Here is a 15709-nt window from a genome sequence, read left to right as displayed (position 1 = left end):
CCCAGTAAGGGACGAAACGTTCAACAAGATCAAATAAATTTGTTCATCAAAATTTATTAACTGTCTTCAATTTTCCCTTTGAAACTCATATATATACTTCATAATATGTACTACCTGTATCCGTGAAAAACAGATTAAATATATGTAACGAATAAATGAGAGAAAGAGTGTGTTTAATTGGTATAATAAATGTCAAAAATTAATTGACAATGTGTTAATAAAGCATCGTATTTCATAGATCTTCATCATCGTTTTTATATCATCCGGTGGAAGGCGCCTTGTGATGCATAATGAATGCTTCTTTTTCTCGATGTGACGTAGTAGAACTGGCGTCGACGACCGTCGTCCTCTTGTTGTTTATTTCTTTTTTGTTTTTGTTTTAATTTTCTCATCGGAGAAGCTTGGTGAAAAAGGCGTTCTCTCTCTCTCTCTCTCTTTTTCTCTTTCTCTTCCTGTATCTCTTTCTCTATTTCCCTCTCTCTTTCCCTCACACTCGTGGCGCCGCGAGGACGGTCACGCGAGGGGTCGCGCAAATGTGTGTGCGCGCGCGCGCACCACCACCACCACCAATGTCGGGGGTGCCTTCGAGCGACGCTTCCAGCACCCTCGTCGCCGTCAACGACGTCACGACACCTTTTAATTGCGCCGACAGAAATTGCGTGTTACCGTGTTAACAGGCTGCCTCACTTCAGGAATAAATTTACATTTTGTTGCCTCGACGCTTCGACGTATACACATTTCTATGAATGTGTATGTATATATGTATGTATGTATGCATGTATATATGGATACATATATATGTATATATATATATATATATATATATATATATATATATATATATATATATATATATATATATATGTACGTGACGATGAGTTTCTCTATAAGTATGTATTAGTACATACGTTCATGTTCGTGACGTTAAGCATTAGCACTCTCGAAAGTCTCTAAGAAATACTCCTTCTTACATTTCCTTCGACATTCGTTGATTTAAGAGACTCCTCTAAGTGGGAAGAAGGAAGAAAATGTAGCTTAGCCCCTGCGTTCCTCGGCTCGCTTAACCACGATTTCCTGTTCCTTACCAATCATCTAGCCACGAGGTAAAACCATTGATGTAGCGTATAACGGTGGTGATTAGGCACGCATCGATAAATGTGAAAAATGTTATTAGAGTAAATGTTAATTGGTCTAATGGGACCAACGTTATTTATAATCTAGATATTATATAATATTATGTACGTATGTATAATGCACAAAAATTATATATATATATTTTTATATCTGCAACAAAAATATCGCATTACTTAGTTTTGCAACAACTAATACGTAGAGAAAAAAGTCACATCCAGAAAAGATATCACATGACGTTCTTTTAATTCAATTGAAACTCCACGAGTTTCATGTTTCCCATAAAATAGTTACTTTAGATACTTATATACACGATACATGTACGGAAAGTTAGATTAACAATTCGATCGAGGCATACAACGCAATGGAAAGTGATCTCTGACTGGATAAAACACAAATTCATTTTCTCTCCTTATCGTAAACATCAGTTGGCTCAACGTGATGGCACGCGATACGAGTTTTCAATTAATATTTTAATCCTCTTACAATGCCGAGCTAGCTATTTCCCTTGGCGTTTATAGTTTTCATCACTTGTTACACACATACACACACACATAGGTATATATATATATATATATACTAAATTATTATGTATAAATATTATATATAATGTAATATCTTTTCGTCATTCTTTGTCATTAAGTTCGCATGTCGCGGAAGTTGTAACGTAAAATACTTTGAAACTTTGGAAAGTAGGTCTTAAGTAAATTCATGCAATGTGATAGTTCTCCGTTACGTTAGCTCGTTTGCTTATACTACTCAAAGAGCAGCATATGCGTGCACGCGCTCGTTTAAGAGCCTTCCTGTGCACTACCTCTCCGATCCGTTTAACAGCTCGAGTATATAACTATACACCATGTAATGGGGTGATTAAGCATACGTTGTTGATTAAAAAGGAAGAAATAGTAGACGCCGGGAAATTATCGCAACCTTGATGTTTTTCTGATTCTAATGTAACTGTATTAAATGGAATATTTGTAATATTAATAAGTTGACATTATTGATTTCCACGGTATTATTTATTTGTACTTCAATTCACGGATTGAATCGAATTATAAATGTCGTTGCTAGTTAACTACTATAATAAAAAAGTGACACTTATTTATGAATCAATGTAATAATTCTATTATATTTGATTAATCCCTTCGGCCAATGTTATCTTCGTTTGTATTGTATACATGAGTCTTAACAATATTCGCATGCTGGTTGATTACAGCTTACGGTAATTTGGGAAGCGTTCTCAGTGCTCAGGGACGTGTGGCCGAAGCCGAGGAAGCATTCACGCAGGCACTTCGATATCGACCGAATATGGCGGACGTACACTACAATCTGTAAGTACCCTTCCCTCTGTTACACTTCCCTCCCTGCAAATGTAAAACCAATAATCCATTTCTACTACGAGCTTGTTTTTCCTTTACGTTTTATGACTAAAATCTAGGCGGGCTGCGACGTAATATCTGACAAAAGATAAAATCGAATAACGACGAGTCGGTCTGAATGAAAATCATATTGTAAGAGCTTAATAATAAATGATTTGGTTAAGTAGGGATTAAATAAATTCTGCTTTAGATATACGTTCTCTGTTTTAAAAGGAGACTTAAATGAATACACGTGTTAAAACATAATATTTGAAGACATTACTTATAATTATTATAAATCAAATCGATCCTTTATAGGAACAATATTGCATTTATAAATATTTAAATTTGTGATTATATAATACATACATATGTATATTCGTACTCATAATATTAATTGATTATCAGAAATAAGCAATAAATTCAATTCATGAATATCCTTTTTTAATTGTAATTAAATATTGATACACATAATATAACATTTTGCAATATGCTGTTTAATATCAATGAGAATCAAGTAGATAAGATTAAGCACATTTCAAATAAAAGTATGTATATCTCTGCGAGAACATACTGTTCCTCAACCCTGGTACATATCAACTTATACAGGGTATCTGAAGTTTTTTTGAACAAACGTTGTGAAAGTATTCTACGCTCAAACATAAAATAAAATGTTCTGTAAATATAAGTCGTTTGAAATTTTATTCCAAAATGATAACATAAATTGTAAAAATATCTAAATGTACTGTTCAACATGTTATTCTCCTATGCGAATACAAGTTTGACACCGTTTTGGTATGTTGTTTAAGACACGACGAATTTATTGTAGATTTCTATATGTTTCTGCATAAGACAAATTGCGGTGTAATTTCTGGGAGTTAAATAAAAGAAAAAAAAATAAGTTTTTGCAACTGCATCCTTAATTTGTTCTACCATAACCTCAAGTGTAGTTATCTCAGTTGCATAAGCTTCTTGTTTTAGTTTCCTCTACAAATAAAAGTCTAGTGGGGTGAGGCCACGTGATCTAGGCGGCCAAACTATTGTTCAGAAAAGAATACGTTGAATCAGTCCAACATAATAAACAACATACTCAGTATCGCTAAATATCATCTTTAAACAACACATTTAGACAGTTTTACAATTGATTTTACAACATCTGAATAAAGCTCCAAATGACTTATCTTTATATAGAACATTAATGTTTTATTTTTAATTGTAAAATACATTCACAACGTATAATGTATACGAAAAAAAACCTCGGACAGCCTGTACATGTAGGTAGGTGTAAAAATAAGTCGGATGAATGTAACAGATAAAGGAGAAAGAGTAATGCCATCTAATCAGTATAATAAACGTATTAATAAGTACAAGATGAGTATAATGAAAGGCCACAGGGAAGGGGGAGAAAATAGGGGGAAAGTGGAAGGAGAAACGAGTAGGAGAGAAGAAAATGAGCTTAAGACATTCACAGATCGGCTGAGAGGGCTCAACTCGAGGAACGATAAATCGGGACGATAAATCGAGCTTCCTGAGCTTGCGAGGACTAAGAAATTCTGTTTACCGTCGGCGCTATATCAACGAACGACCACGAGGCACCTTAAGTACGTAATATCGGTCAGCATAGCCCTGAGCTGGTATCTCTCTACCTCTTGCATGGTTCCTTCTAAGCACAGATAAATACTCAACACACACACACACACACACACTTAGAGGTGTATGAACATCAACGCGTTTGTTCGTGCCTTGCACATACCCTCGACGAACATCTTTAGTCCCTCCAGGTCCTTCGATCGATACCCATCATCTTTCGACACTCTACCTTCTAAGAATAGACGAAGAGAGATATATGTATATACAGTTAAAAGGGAGAGAGAGATAGATGTTGAATCCTGTAGAGTCGCTGAGTCGATAAGCCGACCATGGGCATCCCTCTGCGAGCTTGTGATAAGCCGCTCTACATACTATGCGTTCTCTCTCTTTCTCTCTCTCTCTCTCTCTCTCTGTCTTTCTCTCTTTCCCTCCCTGTCTACGTACACAGTATCCTGCCATTATCTACTTACGTAAAGAGGACTCTACAAAGTCAAGATTACACAATCTACTTTTCTTTTCAAATCTTTTTACTATTATTCTTTATTTTTCTATTATTTTTATTCATTTTAAGATAAATAATGATAAATATCTAGGTAGATCGAAGAAAAATGAAATATTTGTTTTAATTTAATTCTAATAGGATAATACTTTCTGTAAATTTTATTTGAAATGTTTTACATTCAATTTATTAGTGCGATTTAAAACATTAGTGTATTTTTTAATATAATTAAAGTATAAGTGTACTAAAGTATCATTGAGAGTCAAGATAATATATATTTATTTATTTAAGCTTGATCCGATAACTAACATACCATACGAATATACACTTCTTATTGTTCAATTTATTTTAGTCATTCCTAAATGTTATTCTTTATTCGTTGAAGATATATAAAATTTAGAAGATTTCATAACAAGGGCCAGATAAATCTCCCAAAATCCTTTTTCATCGTCATTGTGATTTTTGACAATAATCGAGACGTGTAAAATAAATAAAATTCAGTGACCTAGAACTTAATCGGTATACGAGTGGATTTGGATTGGGTGAAAAAAAAATAAATTTTCTATTGGTCTCTCTGTTACTTTTATTGTATTTATTCAAGTTTCTCTTACTTTTATTTTTCTATCTATTTTCTTTTTTTCCTTTGGCTCTCCTTCTGTATAATATACGTTTCCCCAGTGCTTCATGGCGATAGCAAATTAACGCCAAGGGAGCCAGCTGTTCGGACAGATAAGCCGATCCAACCCTCCAGCAAACGTAGGTCATCCCTTTTGAACGTTCGCGACGATATCCCTAAGGTCCGAGGTAGAATATCAGCTTTTGGGGTGAAACAAACTGTATCACAATTAGTTGTTATCTCAACAATCGGCCGCTGCAATATAGAATTGTAAGAAACATGTTTTATCATACAAGATGTTTCTTATTTTCTCTCCCATTTTTCTCTGATTCTATCTCTATCTCTCTCTGTTTACGTCAATATATTTTCGTTCAACAACATTTACGTGATTAATAACTCTATATGCGTAAATGTGCCAATTTTCTTTAGATTAATATTTTATTTTTTATGTTATTATTAAGAAAGTCTTATTGTTGAATAAAAATCGATGGAAAAATAGTTAGATGAGAAATAATAATAGTTTATCATATATTATGTTGAGTTAGTTCCTACGTCTATAAATATAATGCATTTTTTAAAACAAAGACATTTTCATTGAAATATTAGAAATCGTTTCATAATGATTATTTGTAGACAAAACTGTGACAATAAATTATTAAGGTTACTTCGATACGAAACTAATTGTTATATTATACCAATTATTTTAAATTATTTATTATTTTTATTTTTATATTACGAAATCAGGAAATTTATAATGAATTTTTATCGACGAATAAATTCATTTATCATTCATCTACGAATCTAATAGAAATTTATCATTGACCCTAAGCGCAAATTTGTGCGTCGAAACAAACAGAGAAACATCATGCATAATTTAGAAATTTCATTATTACTTGGAAATCAACGCTTATCTCGTAATCATTGGTTATAGACAAACAGAAAGAAAGTCGTTTGCCAAGCCGAGTCCATTTCTCGTCGTCTCTTTTCGGTATATCGATCGATACGATGAACGACCATCACACGATCGTAAGAGAGAAAGAGAGATAGAAAGAAAGAAAGATAGAAAGAAAGAAAGAAAGAAAATAAGTGAGAGGATGGAAACGAGAAGGCGTGTTGCGCCCTAAGGCGTCTTTTTAAGGTCAGTCTCGAAGAAGACTGATGGTTGGTTTAGGGAGAAACGAAGGGTGTTGATTTATTAAAACCCTCGCACGATCGTAAGTCATCCGTCAGCGGACGACACTGAATGGAAAATTGATTAGTTTCTCTTCGTCCTTGTAATATCAAGACAACCTTAAGGCGGACGTGCTAGCCCAGTCATACTGCTCATCATACCGAAAAGAAACATGCTAATTATGTATCACTCGGTTAATAATCACTCGAACGAGATAGGGTACATAATTTACTTTAATATTTCTACTGTGCGACATGATATTATATTTCGTTGTTCACATTTACACGCCTGTGGTGTCGAATAAAAATAGAAACGATTCTATTTTACGATATGATTTAAAAGATACTCTAATTCTCTCATTAGCACATTATAAAGATCAAATTTATTATTAATTAAATTTAACAAAAATAACGCGTTCTATTTAATTTACTTTTAATAATGATCACTTTTAATATACGAATATCGTTATCTCATTATTATTATCCATTTGTTATTATTATGATTATTTTTTTTTCTCATTGTTATTAACAGTATTATGACTTTAATAGAATCGAGTAGGTTCCCTCATCAATTTTTGTCTTCTTTGAAAGCCGATTCTATATTATAACCGTTACATATGCACTACTTGATCTCGTTAGATAGCCTAATTTCAATTCAGTCGCGTGATAAGGGTTGTAACAAAGGGGCTCGAAGGTGTAATCGTTAATATACCTTATAGCTAGTTCGGTATCGTCACTCGAACATTGCACAGTGAGGAAATGGTGCACTCGAAATCGTAATTAGTCAGTGTCTAATGGAATCAACGGATTAGTCGCGGCGATATTGACACTGTTTCAAAGCAGGAATGCGGAGTGCTTAATTGTCGTCGGATCTGGTGAAACGCAACGACACGTTGCGCACGTCGTAAAGCATGCAACCGACGTTGCCCTGATGCAACGATGCGCGAAACGGTAGTACTACATCAGAGAGCGTCGAATACTCAAAGAGAAAGAAAGAGAGAGAAAGTACGAAGATACCGAGAACTTAAGAGTAAAAGGGATGCTATTACATCATTGACTTGAAATAAATTAAATTAAATAATTATAATATTTTTACTCGACTAATTTTTTTTCAATAAATATACGAAAGAAAATATAAACAATTATTTTACGTTGAAATTGTGTATAATGTGTATTAGAATGTGTAAATTGATTTTATATTATATTTATAATTAACTTAAAAGAAAAAACTTTATGAACAAGGCACTTTCCGATTTGTTTTTTTCACTAAAAAAAAGACAATCCAATATCAATAATAGAAGTAAAACATTATTTTTTATTTGTCTTACAAATTGTCGATAATATCTATTCGTAAAATTGTATTATAAATCAATTACTTTCTAAATATAATCAACGAGTAAATTTAACATTAATTCAAATATTCTCATGGAATTCTATAACCGGGACGTAAATGAGCACAAATTCAAACTTGTAATCGTCGTTAAATAAGGCTTGGTGCATTGATAGAGCAATGGAAAATCAATGCCTATCCCATTAAATCCATTCTAGCCCCTACACCGTTAACTATTCATTTCACGTTAGTGAAAGCTTCAGTGATTCAATATCCATTTCATCGGTAGCACTATATCTTTCCACAAATGCATAGGATCGTAGGTAACGTCTGACGAATGTCTCGCTTGAATCCCATTACAAAGGATGTAGGTATCTGCTACTTTATCGAGCTTGTGAGGTGGAGTGAGTCATATATGTACACACATGAGAGTTTCAATTTAAGGGCAAGGAAGCGTGAAAGAAGCGTTCCAAGGGGCTAGGATATATGTTAAGGAAGGAAGATAGAAGAGATAGAAGTGAAGGAGACAAGACGAGAGGAGTAACTCGGTGGATGGTCGGTTGCATTTGGCTTACATGTGTGCCTCGCTAGTGATAGTGTCGGTGTGGTGATGGTGGAAGCCGCAAGGCGAGAGGCGAGGCCTCGAATTGAATGGGAAATTGATGGGCTTCGCCCTGTCGGCCGTGTACGCGCATATCCGCCATAGAGAGGAACTCCTCACCTCTATCCTGGAATCCGTTGTCCTGAGCCATGTATACAGGCTGTACCTCGAAACATCCTCCTCCTCCTCCTCCTCCTCCTCCTCATTCCCTTCCCCTTCCCCTTCCCTTTCTATCCCCTTCTCTATATCCTTCTCCTCATTCTCCAGGATCTACTCTGCACGAGGTACACCCTACGTGTTCTCTAGTCTACGTACTATACCAAGAGATGAAAACGTATATGGACGAGAACAACATGTATATGTTTATACATGTGTGTATGCGTGGATATTTGTGAGAGGGAGGGTAAACCCTCGTCGCTCCGTTTGAGCCGGTGTTTGCACACGCTGACCGCCTGAATATGTATCGTTCCGGCGGTGCCGCTTTGATTGTACGCCTTCACATTTGCATTCGGAAGTGTCCCGCTCGGGTACCAGACTCGGACCAGTCCGAGATATCACTAAGGCGCAACAGCCCGCTCTTTCGGTCACGTCCTTGTGATCTTTGAATTTATTCTTGCTTTTGTTATCCATTGGTATAATATATTTTAAGAAATTATGATTAATGTTGTCTCGATGGATTTGTATTTTTTTTGTTCAACTTTAATTCTTTATTCGGTTTCTATATGATGTTTCTTTTTCTTTTTTTGTAATTGTTCTAGCGATTGTGTATTTTCGTAAAATATAAAAGTGGATTATAAATTATGTTGAAAAAAAACAATATGAATTAAAATCAAACTAGTAGCTTGACATTTTAAACGTATTAAATTTAAAAAATATTAACTTATGTGTTTTGTACATATATTTTACTATTATTGTTTGAATTTTAGACAACACTTTGAATCACATTTCGTCAAGGAAATGTTTTTGTTTCTTCTTTTAATACGAATAAAATGAGAAAGAACATTGAGAAACTGGTAATTGAATACTTCAAATTCACTTTATTTTCGAAGAAAAATAATTGAACGTATCGAAGAACGTTTATCGAAATTGCATCATATAATGTATCTTATACTCGAGTTGGAAGCTTAAAGCTTTCAACGTGACGGCAGTACGTACAGAGGTATTATCTCAAGCTGCTGGTCTGTGTTATCGGATACTGTTTCGTTTGTGTTACCATTTAACGTGATCGGTATATAGAATATACGATAGTTTCTTCGAAGAGCAGTTTAGATTCTCGAAAAACTACATTCGTCGCTAATGTTTTAAAGATAATTTCTAGTGAACTTTCTCGAGATTTTTCGTATACAATTCTTTCAGTTTGTATTTAACTTATTTTATAAGTATTTTATGAATTAATATCTTTTTAAGATTGAAGAGATGAGAGAGAGAGAGAGAGAGAGAGAGAGAGAGAGAGAGAATAAATAAATCGAGCCAAACATCATCATTGTTCAAAAACAAAAATTAAATTAAACTCACGTTTTTATCAACTTTATTTCTTTAAAATAAACACGTCTCTGCAGAAAAATAAAATAAAATTCATTGATACGACGTCCTACCGAACGTTATGTCTTTCTTTCTTCTGTTGAAGAAAGTAAACGCAGAGGAAACAGATTACGTGAAAGTTTGAAGTAAAAGAGATAGAAAGAGAAAGGGAGAGAGTAAAAGAGGTTGGTTGGAGTTGAGTGCAACGAATATATGTAAATGTGTTTGCTATCCCTCGAAAAGCCTTCACATCTCTCCCTCTATCTCTTTCTCTCTCTCTCTCTCTCTCTCTCTCTCTCTTACTCTCTTTTGAGAAGAGGGAATAGACGTTGGAGGAACCACATCAAAGTCGCGGAAAGTTAGCGCGATCCCCGTCAATTATCGTATCCTCGAGGACGATGGTTAAATGGGGATGTGCGCGATACCACGAAATCGAGTTACAAATCGTTCACGTAAATGACGTCGCATGTCGCTCGAACGAATCACTCCACATAAATGCGATCTCAAAGAAGTTGCGAGAAAGTGTTTACATCGTATACGTTGCTTAACCCACTTGATGTAGTAAAAGTTTCGATGAGTTCGATTGAGGAACTTGATTTTTACTTTTTTTTCTCTCTCTTTCAATAAATCTAGGAAATTGTTTGATAAATCAATTCGTTAAAATTTATACGAAAATTTTGTAACGATCGACACGAACGAATTTATTTTATGCATTAGAAAAATTAAAATATTCATTTGAATAATTATAAATTAATGTATTACTACCACTACCGTGTTTATGATTAATTTTAAATTTTATCAAAGTGATATTAGACGTGTGACACTTTTTACATCGCATCATGTTTCCACATAAAAAAAATATTCGTAGCCAGTGTTACGTTTTCTTTTTTGTAATTTTTTTCTTTTCCTCACCGAAAGCTTATATCAGGTAACCTAATATAATTTTATTACTTAAACTAAGGAAACAAATTAAAAACATTTCTCATGCTTGTGCGTTATCGTTCACAAATAAAAAGTATGCTTAACCTTAAGTAAACATCCTGAAAATTTCGTATTTATTATCGTTTTTAAGAAATATAACTATTCGACAAAGGATCAGTTCTCTTACCCATAGGCGCAGACTCATAGAGATTCGTGGATTCGAAATTGTTTGAACTTTATCCCCAGAAGGTACACTCATGTTAATTTCTTAAACCAATAAATCTTGTAGCAAACCGATTCGTTATGCAACGAAATAACTGTCCAAAAAGTACGAGTAGAAATATGTCTATAAAGAAGATCAGGAAGGAAGGACACAACACTCATAATATTTCTGTTTTAATTAATAAGTCAGCATTCTGTATTAGATAATAAGTCTTTATTCAGTTTTCGATATTAAGTTTGCATTCAGTTTAAGTAATAAGTCCGTATTCAGTTCTGTAAAATCAGTGAAACATTTATAAGATTGATCGTTAACGTAAAAGAACAAATTTGAAGATAAACGAATTTGAGAGTTAGTAAAATATTATTATTACCCGCGACTATAGAATTATTCTATTTGTGTTGATCGAATCAGAGTTAGAGGGCTAACCCACCAGCAGGAGAAAAACGTAAGCATCTCATTGAAATTCTTGATTATCTATCTATCTCTAGTAATAGAACCCAATAGATTTCATTCTTTAGTTACCCTCTTCCCCTCCAGTTCTTACATTCAAATCTCATCACTCGCCAAGTCATCCGCAATTATATAGGTCATTCCCTGGTAAAGGCTTAACTGTTTGATCAAAAACTGACCACACCTTTTAATACACCACAGGACGTAACATATTATTAACAGTAAAGCTTTTTTTCGTTATAAAACATATATATGATTGTAAGTTAACAGCTTAGACTTGTACAAAATCCAAACAATTGTTCAAAAACGACTCTTACGATTAAACAATATTACAATTTAAAGTATTAAAATGAAGTTTTTAGTTTTTCATTGGCAAGAGAGAAGTCAGATTTGTGCTCGATTAAGTAGCATGGGCTTATCGTCATCAGTGGCTATGGCGTTCGGTAGAATAAAGGGGCTTATTGGAAAACCTGTTTATCGCGGGGGTCGAGGAATATCTTTCGAGATTAATCACGGAGCAGATGAGAGAGGAAGTAGGGAATGAAGGAAGGAAGGAGAAGGATGGTAAAAAGAAAAAAAAAATGAGGGTGGGAGATAGGTAAGAGGAATGACGAGGAAGAAGGAATAGTCTCTGAAATTGCTGGTAAAGTGTAAAGTCAAGCAAGAGAACGACGACGACGACGACGAAGGCTGCGATGAGTTAATGAAAATAGAGTTTCCATTAGAAGGAACTCTCGACGGAGAGAAAAGAAAGAAAGAGAGAGAAAGAGAAAGAGAATCCTGCACGACGTTCTTACTATTCTTGATTATCATTGTCGAGCTAGACTGCATTCTGATTTCCCAAGGATTACGATCCGTCCTTAACGAGAAATTCCATTTGCAAATGATATCAATAACGAAAGAAAGAAAAAGATAAAGGAGGAGGAGGAGATTTGTCATTATTTTCGTCGTATTTTGATCACTGAAAGATCAAACACAGATCGCTAAAACACTACGATATTTTTTTCTTTTCAATTTCAATAAAGAAAAAATGATTAAATGAAGAATGGGATAATATATTTGTGAAAGTATATTTGGAGGAATTTTTCATATAATATTATCTTATAAGGATTGTTTTTCAATAAGTAAATTACGTAATAAAAAGTATTAAGTTATTAATCCATTAACTAATAATTATAGAAGTAATCCAAATTATAAATCTTTTTTTGATAATTTCACGTAACAATAATAATAATTAATCAATTTAATCCAAAATAGGTGACAAATTCAATGTTTCCAGATTTCTGCATAAAAAAGAAAAGCTACTTTCGTAATTACCTACAGAATTATGCCATAAACTTGTTAGATATTAAAAATCTGTAAATATGAGAATGGTATGAATAACAAGAAATATATAATGAGAAATGAATTTAGTTGTTCTAAAATTAAATTAAATAAAAATGAGAACAGGAGAACAAAAATATAAGATTGGTAAATCTTTTAATGACAAAAAGAGAAAGAGAAAGAGAAAGAAAACTCGTTATCGTACTATTGAGGTCGACGATGACCTGCATAGTTCGCAACAAACGTGCTGTACGATTTCGGAGGAACTGCTGCTCCGGTTACAATTCTGGCAACCACGAAGCCATGGAAAGTTTTGAACACATTCTGACATGCTCTTGTCTCTTTCCCTTTCTCTCTCTTGTCTTCTCACTCTGTAGTTTGCCCGACCAAGGATTATAGAATCTTTGGACACAAACGCCGACAACGCATCACGAAGCTCTCTCTAGTCGGAGTTAGAACCGCAACGGAAGATAGGTACCATAGTCGAGAAGTTCGGAGGATGAGTCATGACAAGAGTGAAAATTCGATCATTTCTATTTATATCATATAAATCATTTATATATATATATTTAACAAAATAAATAAGTAAAAGGTATATTTAATTTATGCATCAACGCGAGTAATTATTTAACAATTTTCTATGAAATTTATCGTTTCTTTATTTCTCAGATTTTCAAGAACAAAAGTAATCGTGAAAGTTCATCGAACTTCGTTGAGCGTCACGAAGCTTGCATAGAAGTTTTAGAAAGTAATAATGCACCGTCCGTTAAATCATTCCACTAGTTCCTTCAGGGCAATTTAATATATCAATCTATTAAGTTAGAAAATTTATCGAGCTGAAACTCGGTTTAATCTGGCTTCAATGTAGTCGCCTCTTCGGTACTCCCCTTTTCATTCTCCTCTCGTTGCAGCTGGTGCTGTAATGAAATGTAATGTGTACCTACAGTGGGAGACAAATACAGAGCTTGTGTATTCGCAAGGATTTTCATTTGAGTAGAAAGTAAGGATATAAAGACAAATAAAGAAATGGGGGAGGGGAGAGAAAGAGAGAAAGAGAAAGAGAAAGAGAGAGAGAGATTCTAAAGATCTTAAAAGCGACAAGACACGAACTCTCAACGTTAGTTACCTCAAATGTTCTTGGACGTACTAAAGTATCGTCAGGCTAAACCTATTTAATGAATTAATTAGTTGGCAAACGAGGGAGAACGCTCATAGTTGTATCTGGAAACGGGAATGAGACGCTCATACTTTATTCGTATCCACACACATACTAGTACATACACCGTTACTGCTTCCGACTCTTCATTCCTCCTGCGTACCTTTTGCTAATTTCTAAACCAAACACAGACTGTTTTTGATCAGTCAAAACCTTCTTCGCGGTCTTGAGTTATTTATCGAAGAAACAACTTATTTCTAATCAATTCAAAAAGTTTATATTATAATACTTCTAAATTAAATAGTTACGTAGATATTTTCTTTTGTTCATTATAATATAAGTATTATATATATTTAAGTATATTATTGTATTATAGTAATGCGTTGTCAACTTTATTATTTCTAATTGATGTGATTTTTATCTTAATAACTTTGGTTGATATTTTGTTTTTTTGAAAATCAATTAAATAATCAAAATATTTATTAATAGTATTGTATATGAAAAAAAATATATTTATTTATATATGTATAATTATTAATAGTATTGTATATATGAAAATATATTTAGACTTAAAGGAATATTTCATGCTTGTAAGACGTTTATATCATTCGGTTTAATCTTGAAATTCCCAAATTTCATGTAAGAGAAATATTCATTGCATTCTATTCACTATTACTCCTGTATACTATTCGATAGCTTTAAACAGAATATCAACTAAATAGATTTCGTAGCATTGTTATTGCATTGTATTTAGTAAAGTTTGCCTTCGATGCGGACACATCTTACACGAATATGCAATCACAGGAAAACCAACATAGTATCCGGAGATGCCATCAACGAAGATGTTTGTTAAACATTCTCTATTTGTTTCTTCGTAAACTACATCGAGTAGCTCGATATTTCCCTCGTTTTAATGAACGTGAAATAAGGATTAAAAGAAAAAAAAAAAAGAAATAGTGCACATCGATTTCGTCCGGATATCGAGTTAACGACCTACATTATATGAGTTTTATTAAGCGACGAAAAGGTTGAGAAAAAAGAGAAGAAGAAGAAAAAAAAAAAGAAAAGAACGATGATTTCAAAGTCAACCGAGCCAGTTTGCAATCTCCGCTTTAAAGATTACTCTGCTTCACTCGGGCGAACGAGAAAGCGTATATATATATATATATATATTTATAATTCAACGGGGCAGCTTAGGTAACTTCGAGGTAAAGTTAAGGGCAAAGAATTTTAGGAAAATATAAAAGCCAATGCTCGGTTAAGTACGAAGGGTTACGATGCTTTCCGACATTCAACGAGTTTTTGGTATAATATTCTTCTTCTTGTTTTTCTTCTTCATCCTATCTTATTATCACCCTTATTTTCTCTTTCTCATTTTATTTGTTCTTTTTTCTTGTTTCTTTTTTTTCGAAAAACGAAGCTCGATATATATCTGGCATATATCATGATGAGGATAAAATACGAATGAAGATCAAATCGATGAATTCATAAGAGGAGAATCATGGTGTACGTAAAGAATAGAAGGATGGTGGTAAAGGTGGATATAAAAGAAATGACAGATCGCATAGATTCGTAAACAAGAAGCCCGATAATAAGAAGAGAAGGGATGGAATACTACAGAGAAGAAGATGAAAAGTACCGGAGATCGGCGTTTATCGGAAACATGGAAGTCAATATCGTCCCTCAGGATTGTGAATAATACTGAGTAATACAGTCTTTATTTTCCTTTTTTCTTTCTCCCATTCTCTCTCTCTCTCTCTCTCTCTCTCTCTCTCTCTCTCTTTCTCTCTCTCCCACTCTCTCTCTCTCTCTCTCTCTCT

General features: G+C 33.8%; 1 protein-coding gene across 2 annotated transcripts in view; it reads left to right on the top strand.

Moving 5' to 3' along the window:
• The window catches only part of LOC106788032 (transmembrane and TPR repeat-containing protein CG4341-like), a 209829-nt gene that overhangs the window by 122069 nt on the left and 72051 nt on the right, over positions 1-15709 (top strand). For both annotated transcript variants that reach the window (XM_014750934.1, XM_014750924.1), the window contains exon 5: positions 2348-2462. In XM_014750934.1, coding sequence (XP_014606420.1) covers positions 2348-2462 — 115 coding nt within the window. The remainder of the gene's footprint in view (positions 1-2347; positions 2463-15709) is intronic.

This window comes from Polistes canadensis, unplaced genomic scaffold (assembly GCF_001313835.1).
Source record: "Polistes canadensis isolate GaletaPanama2010 unplaced genomic scaffold, ASM131383v1 scaffold_5, whole genome shotgun sequence".
Taxonomy (NCBI): domain Eukaryota; kingdom Metazoa; phylum Arthropoda; class Insecta; order Hymenoptera; family Vespidae; genus Polistes; species Polistes canadensis.
The sequence above is the reverse complement of the archived record's forward strand: the minus strand, read 5'-3'. Positions and strand labels throughout refer to the sequence as shown.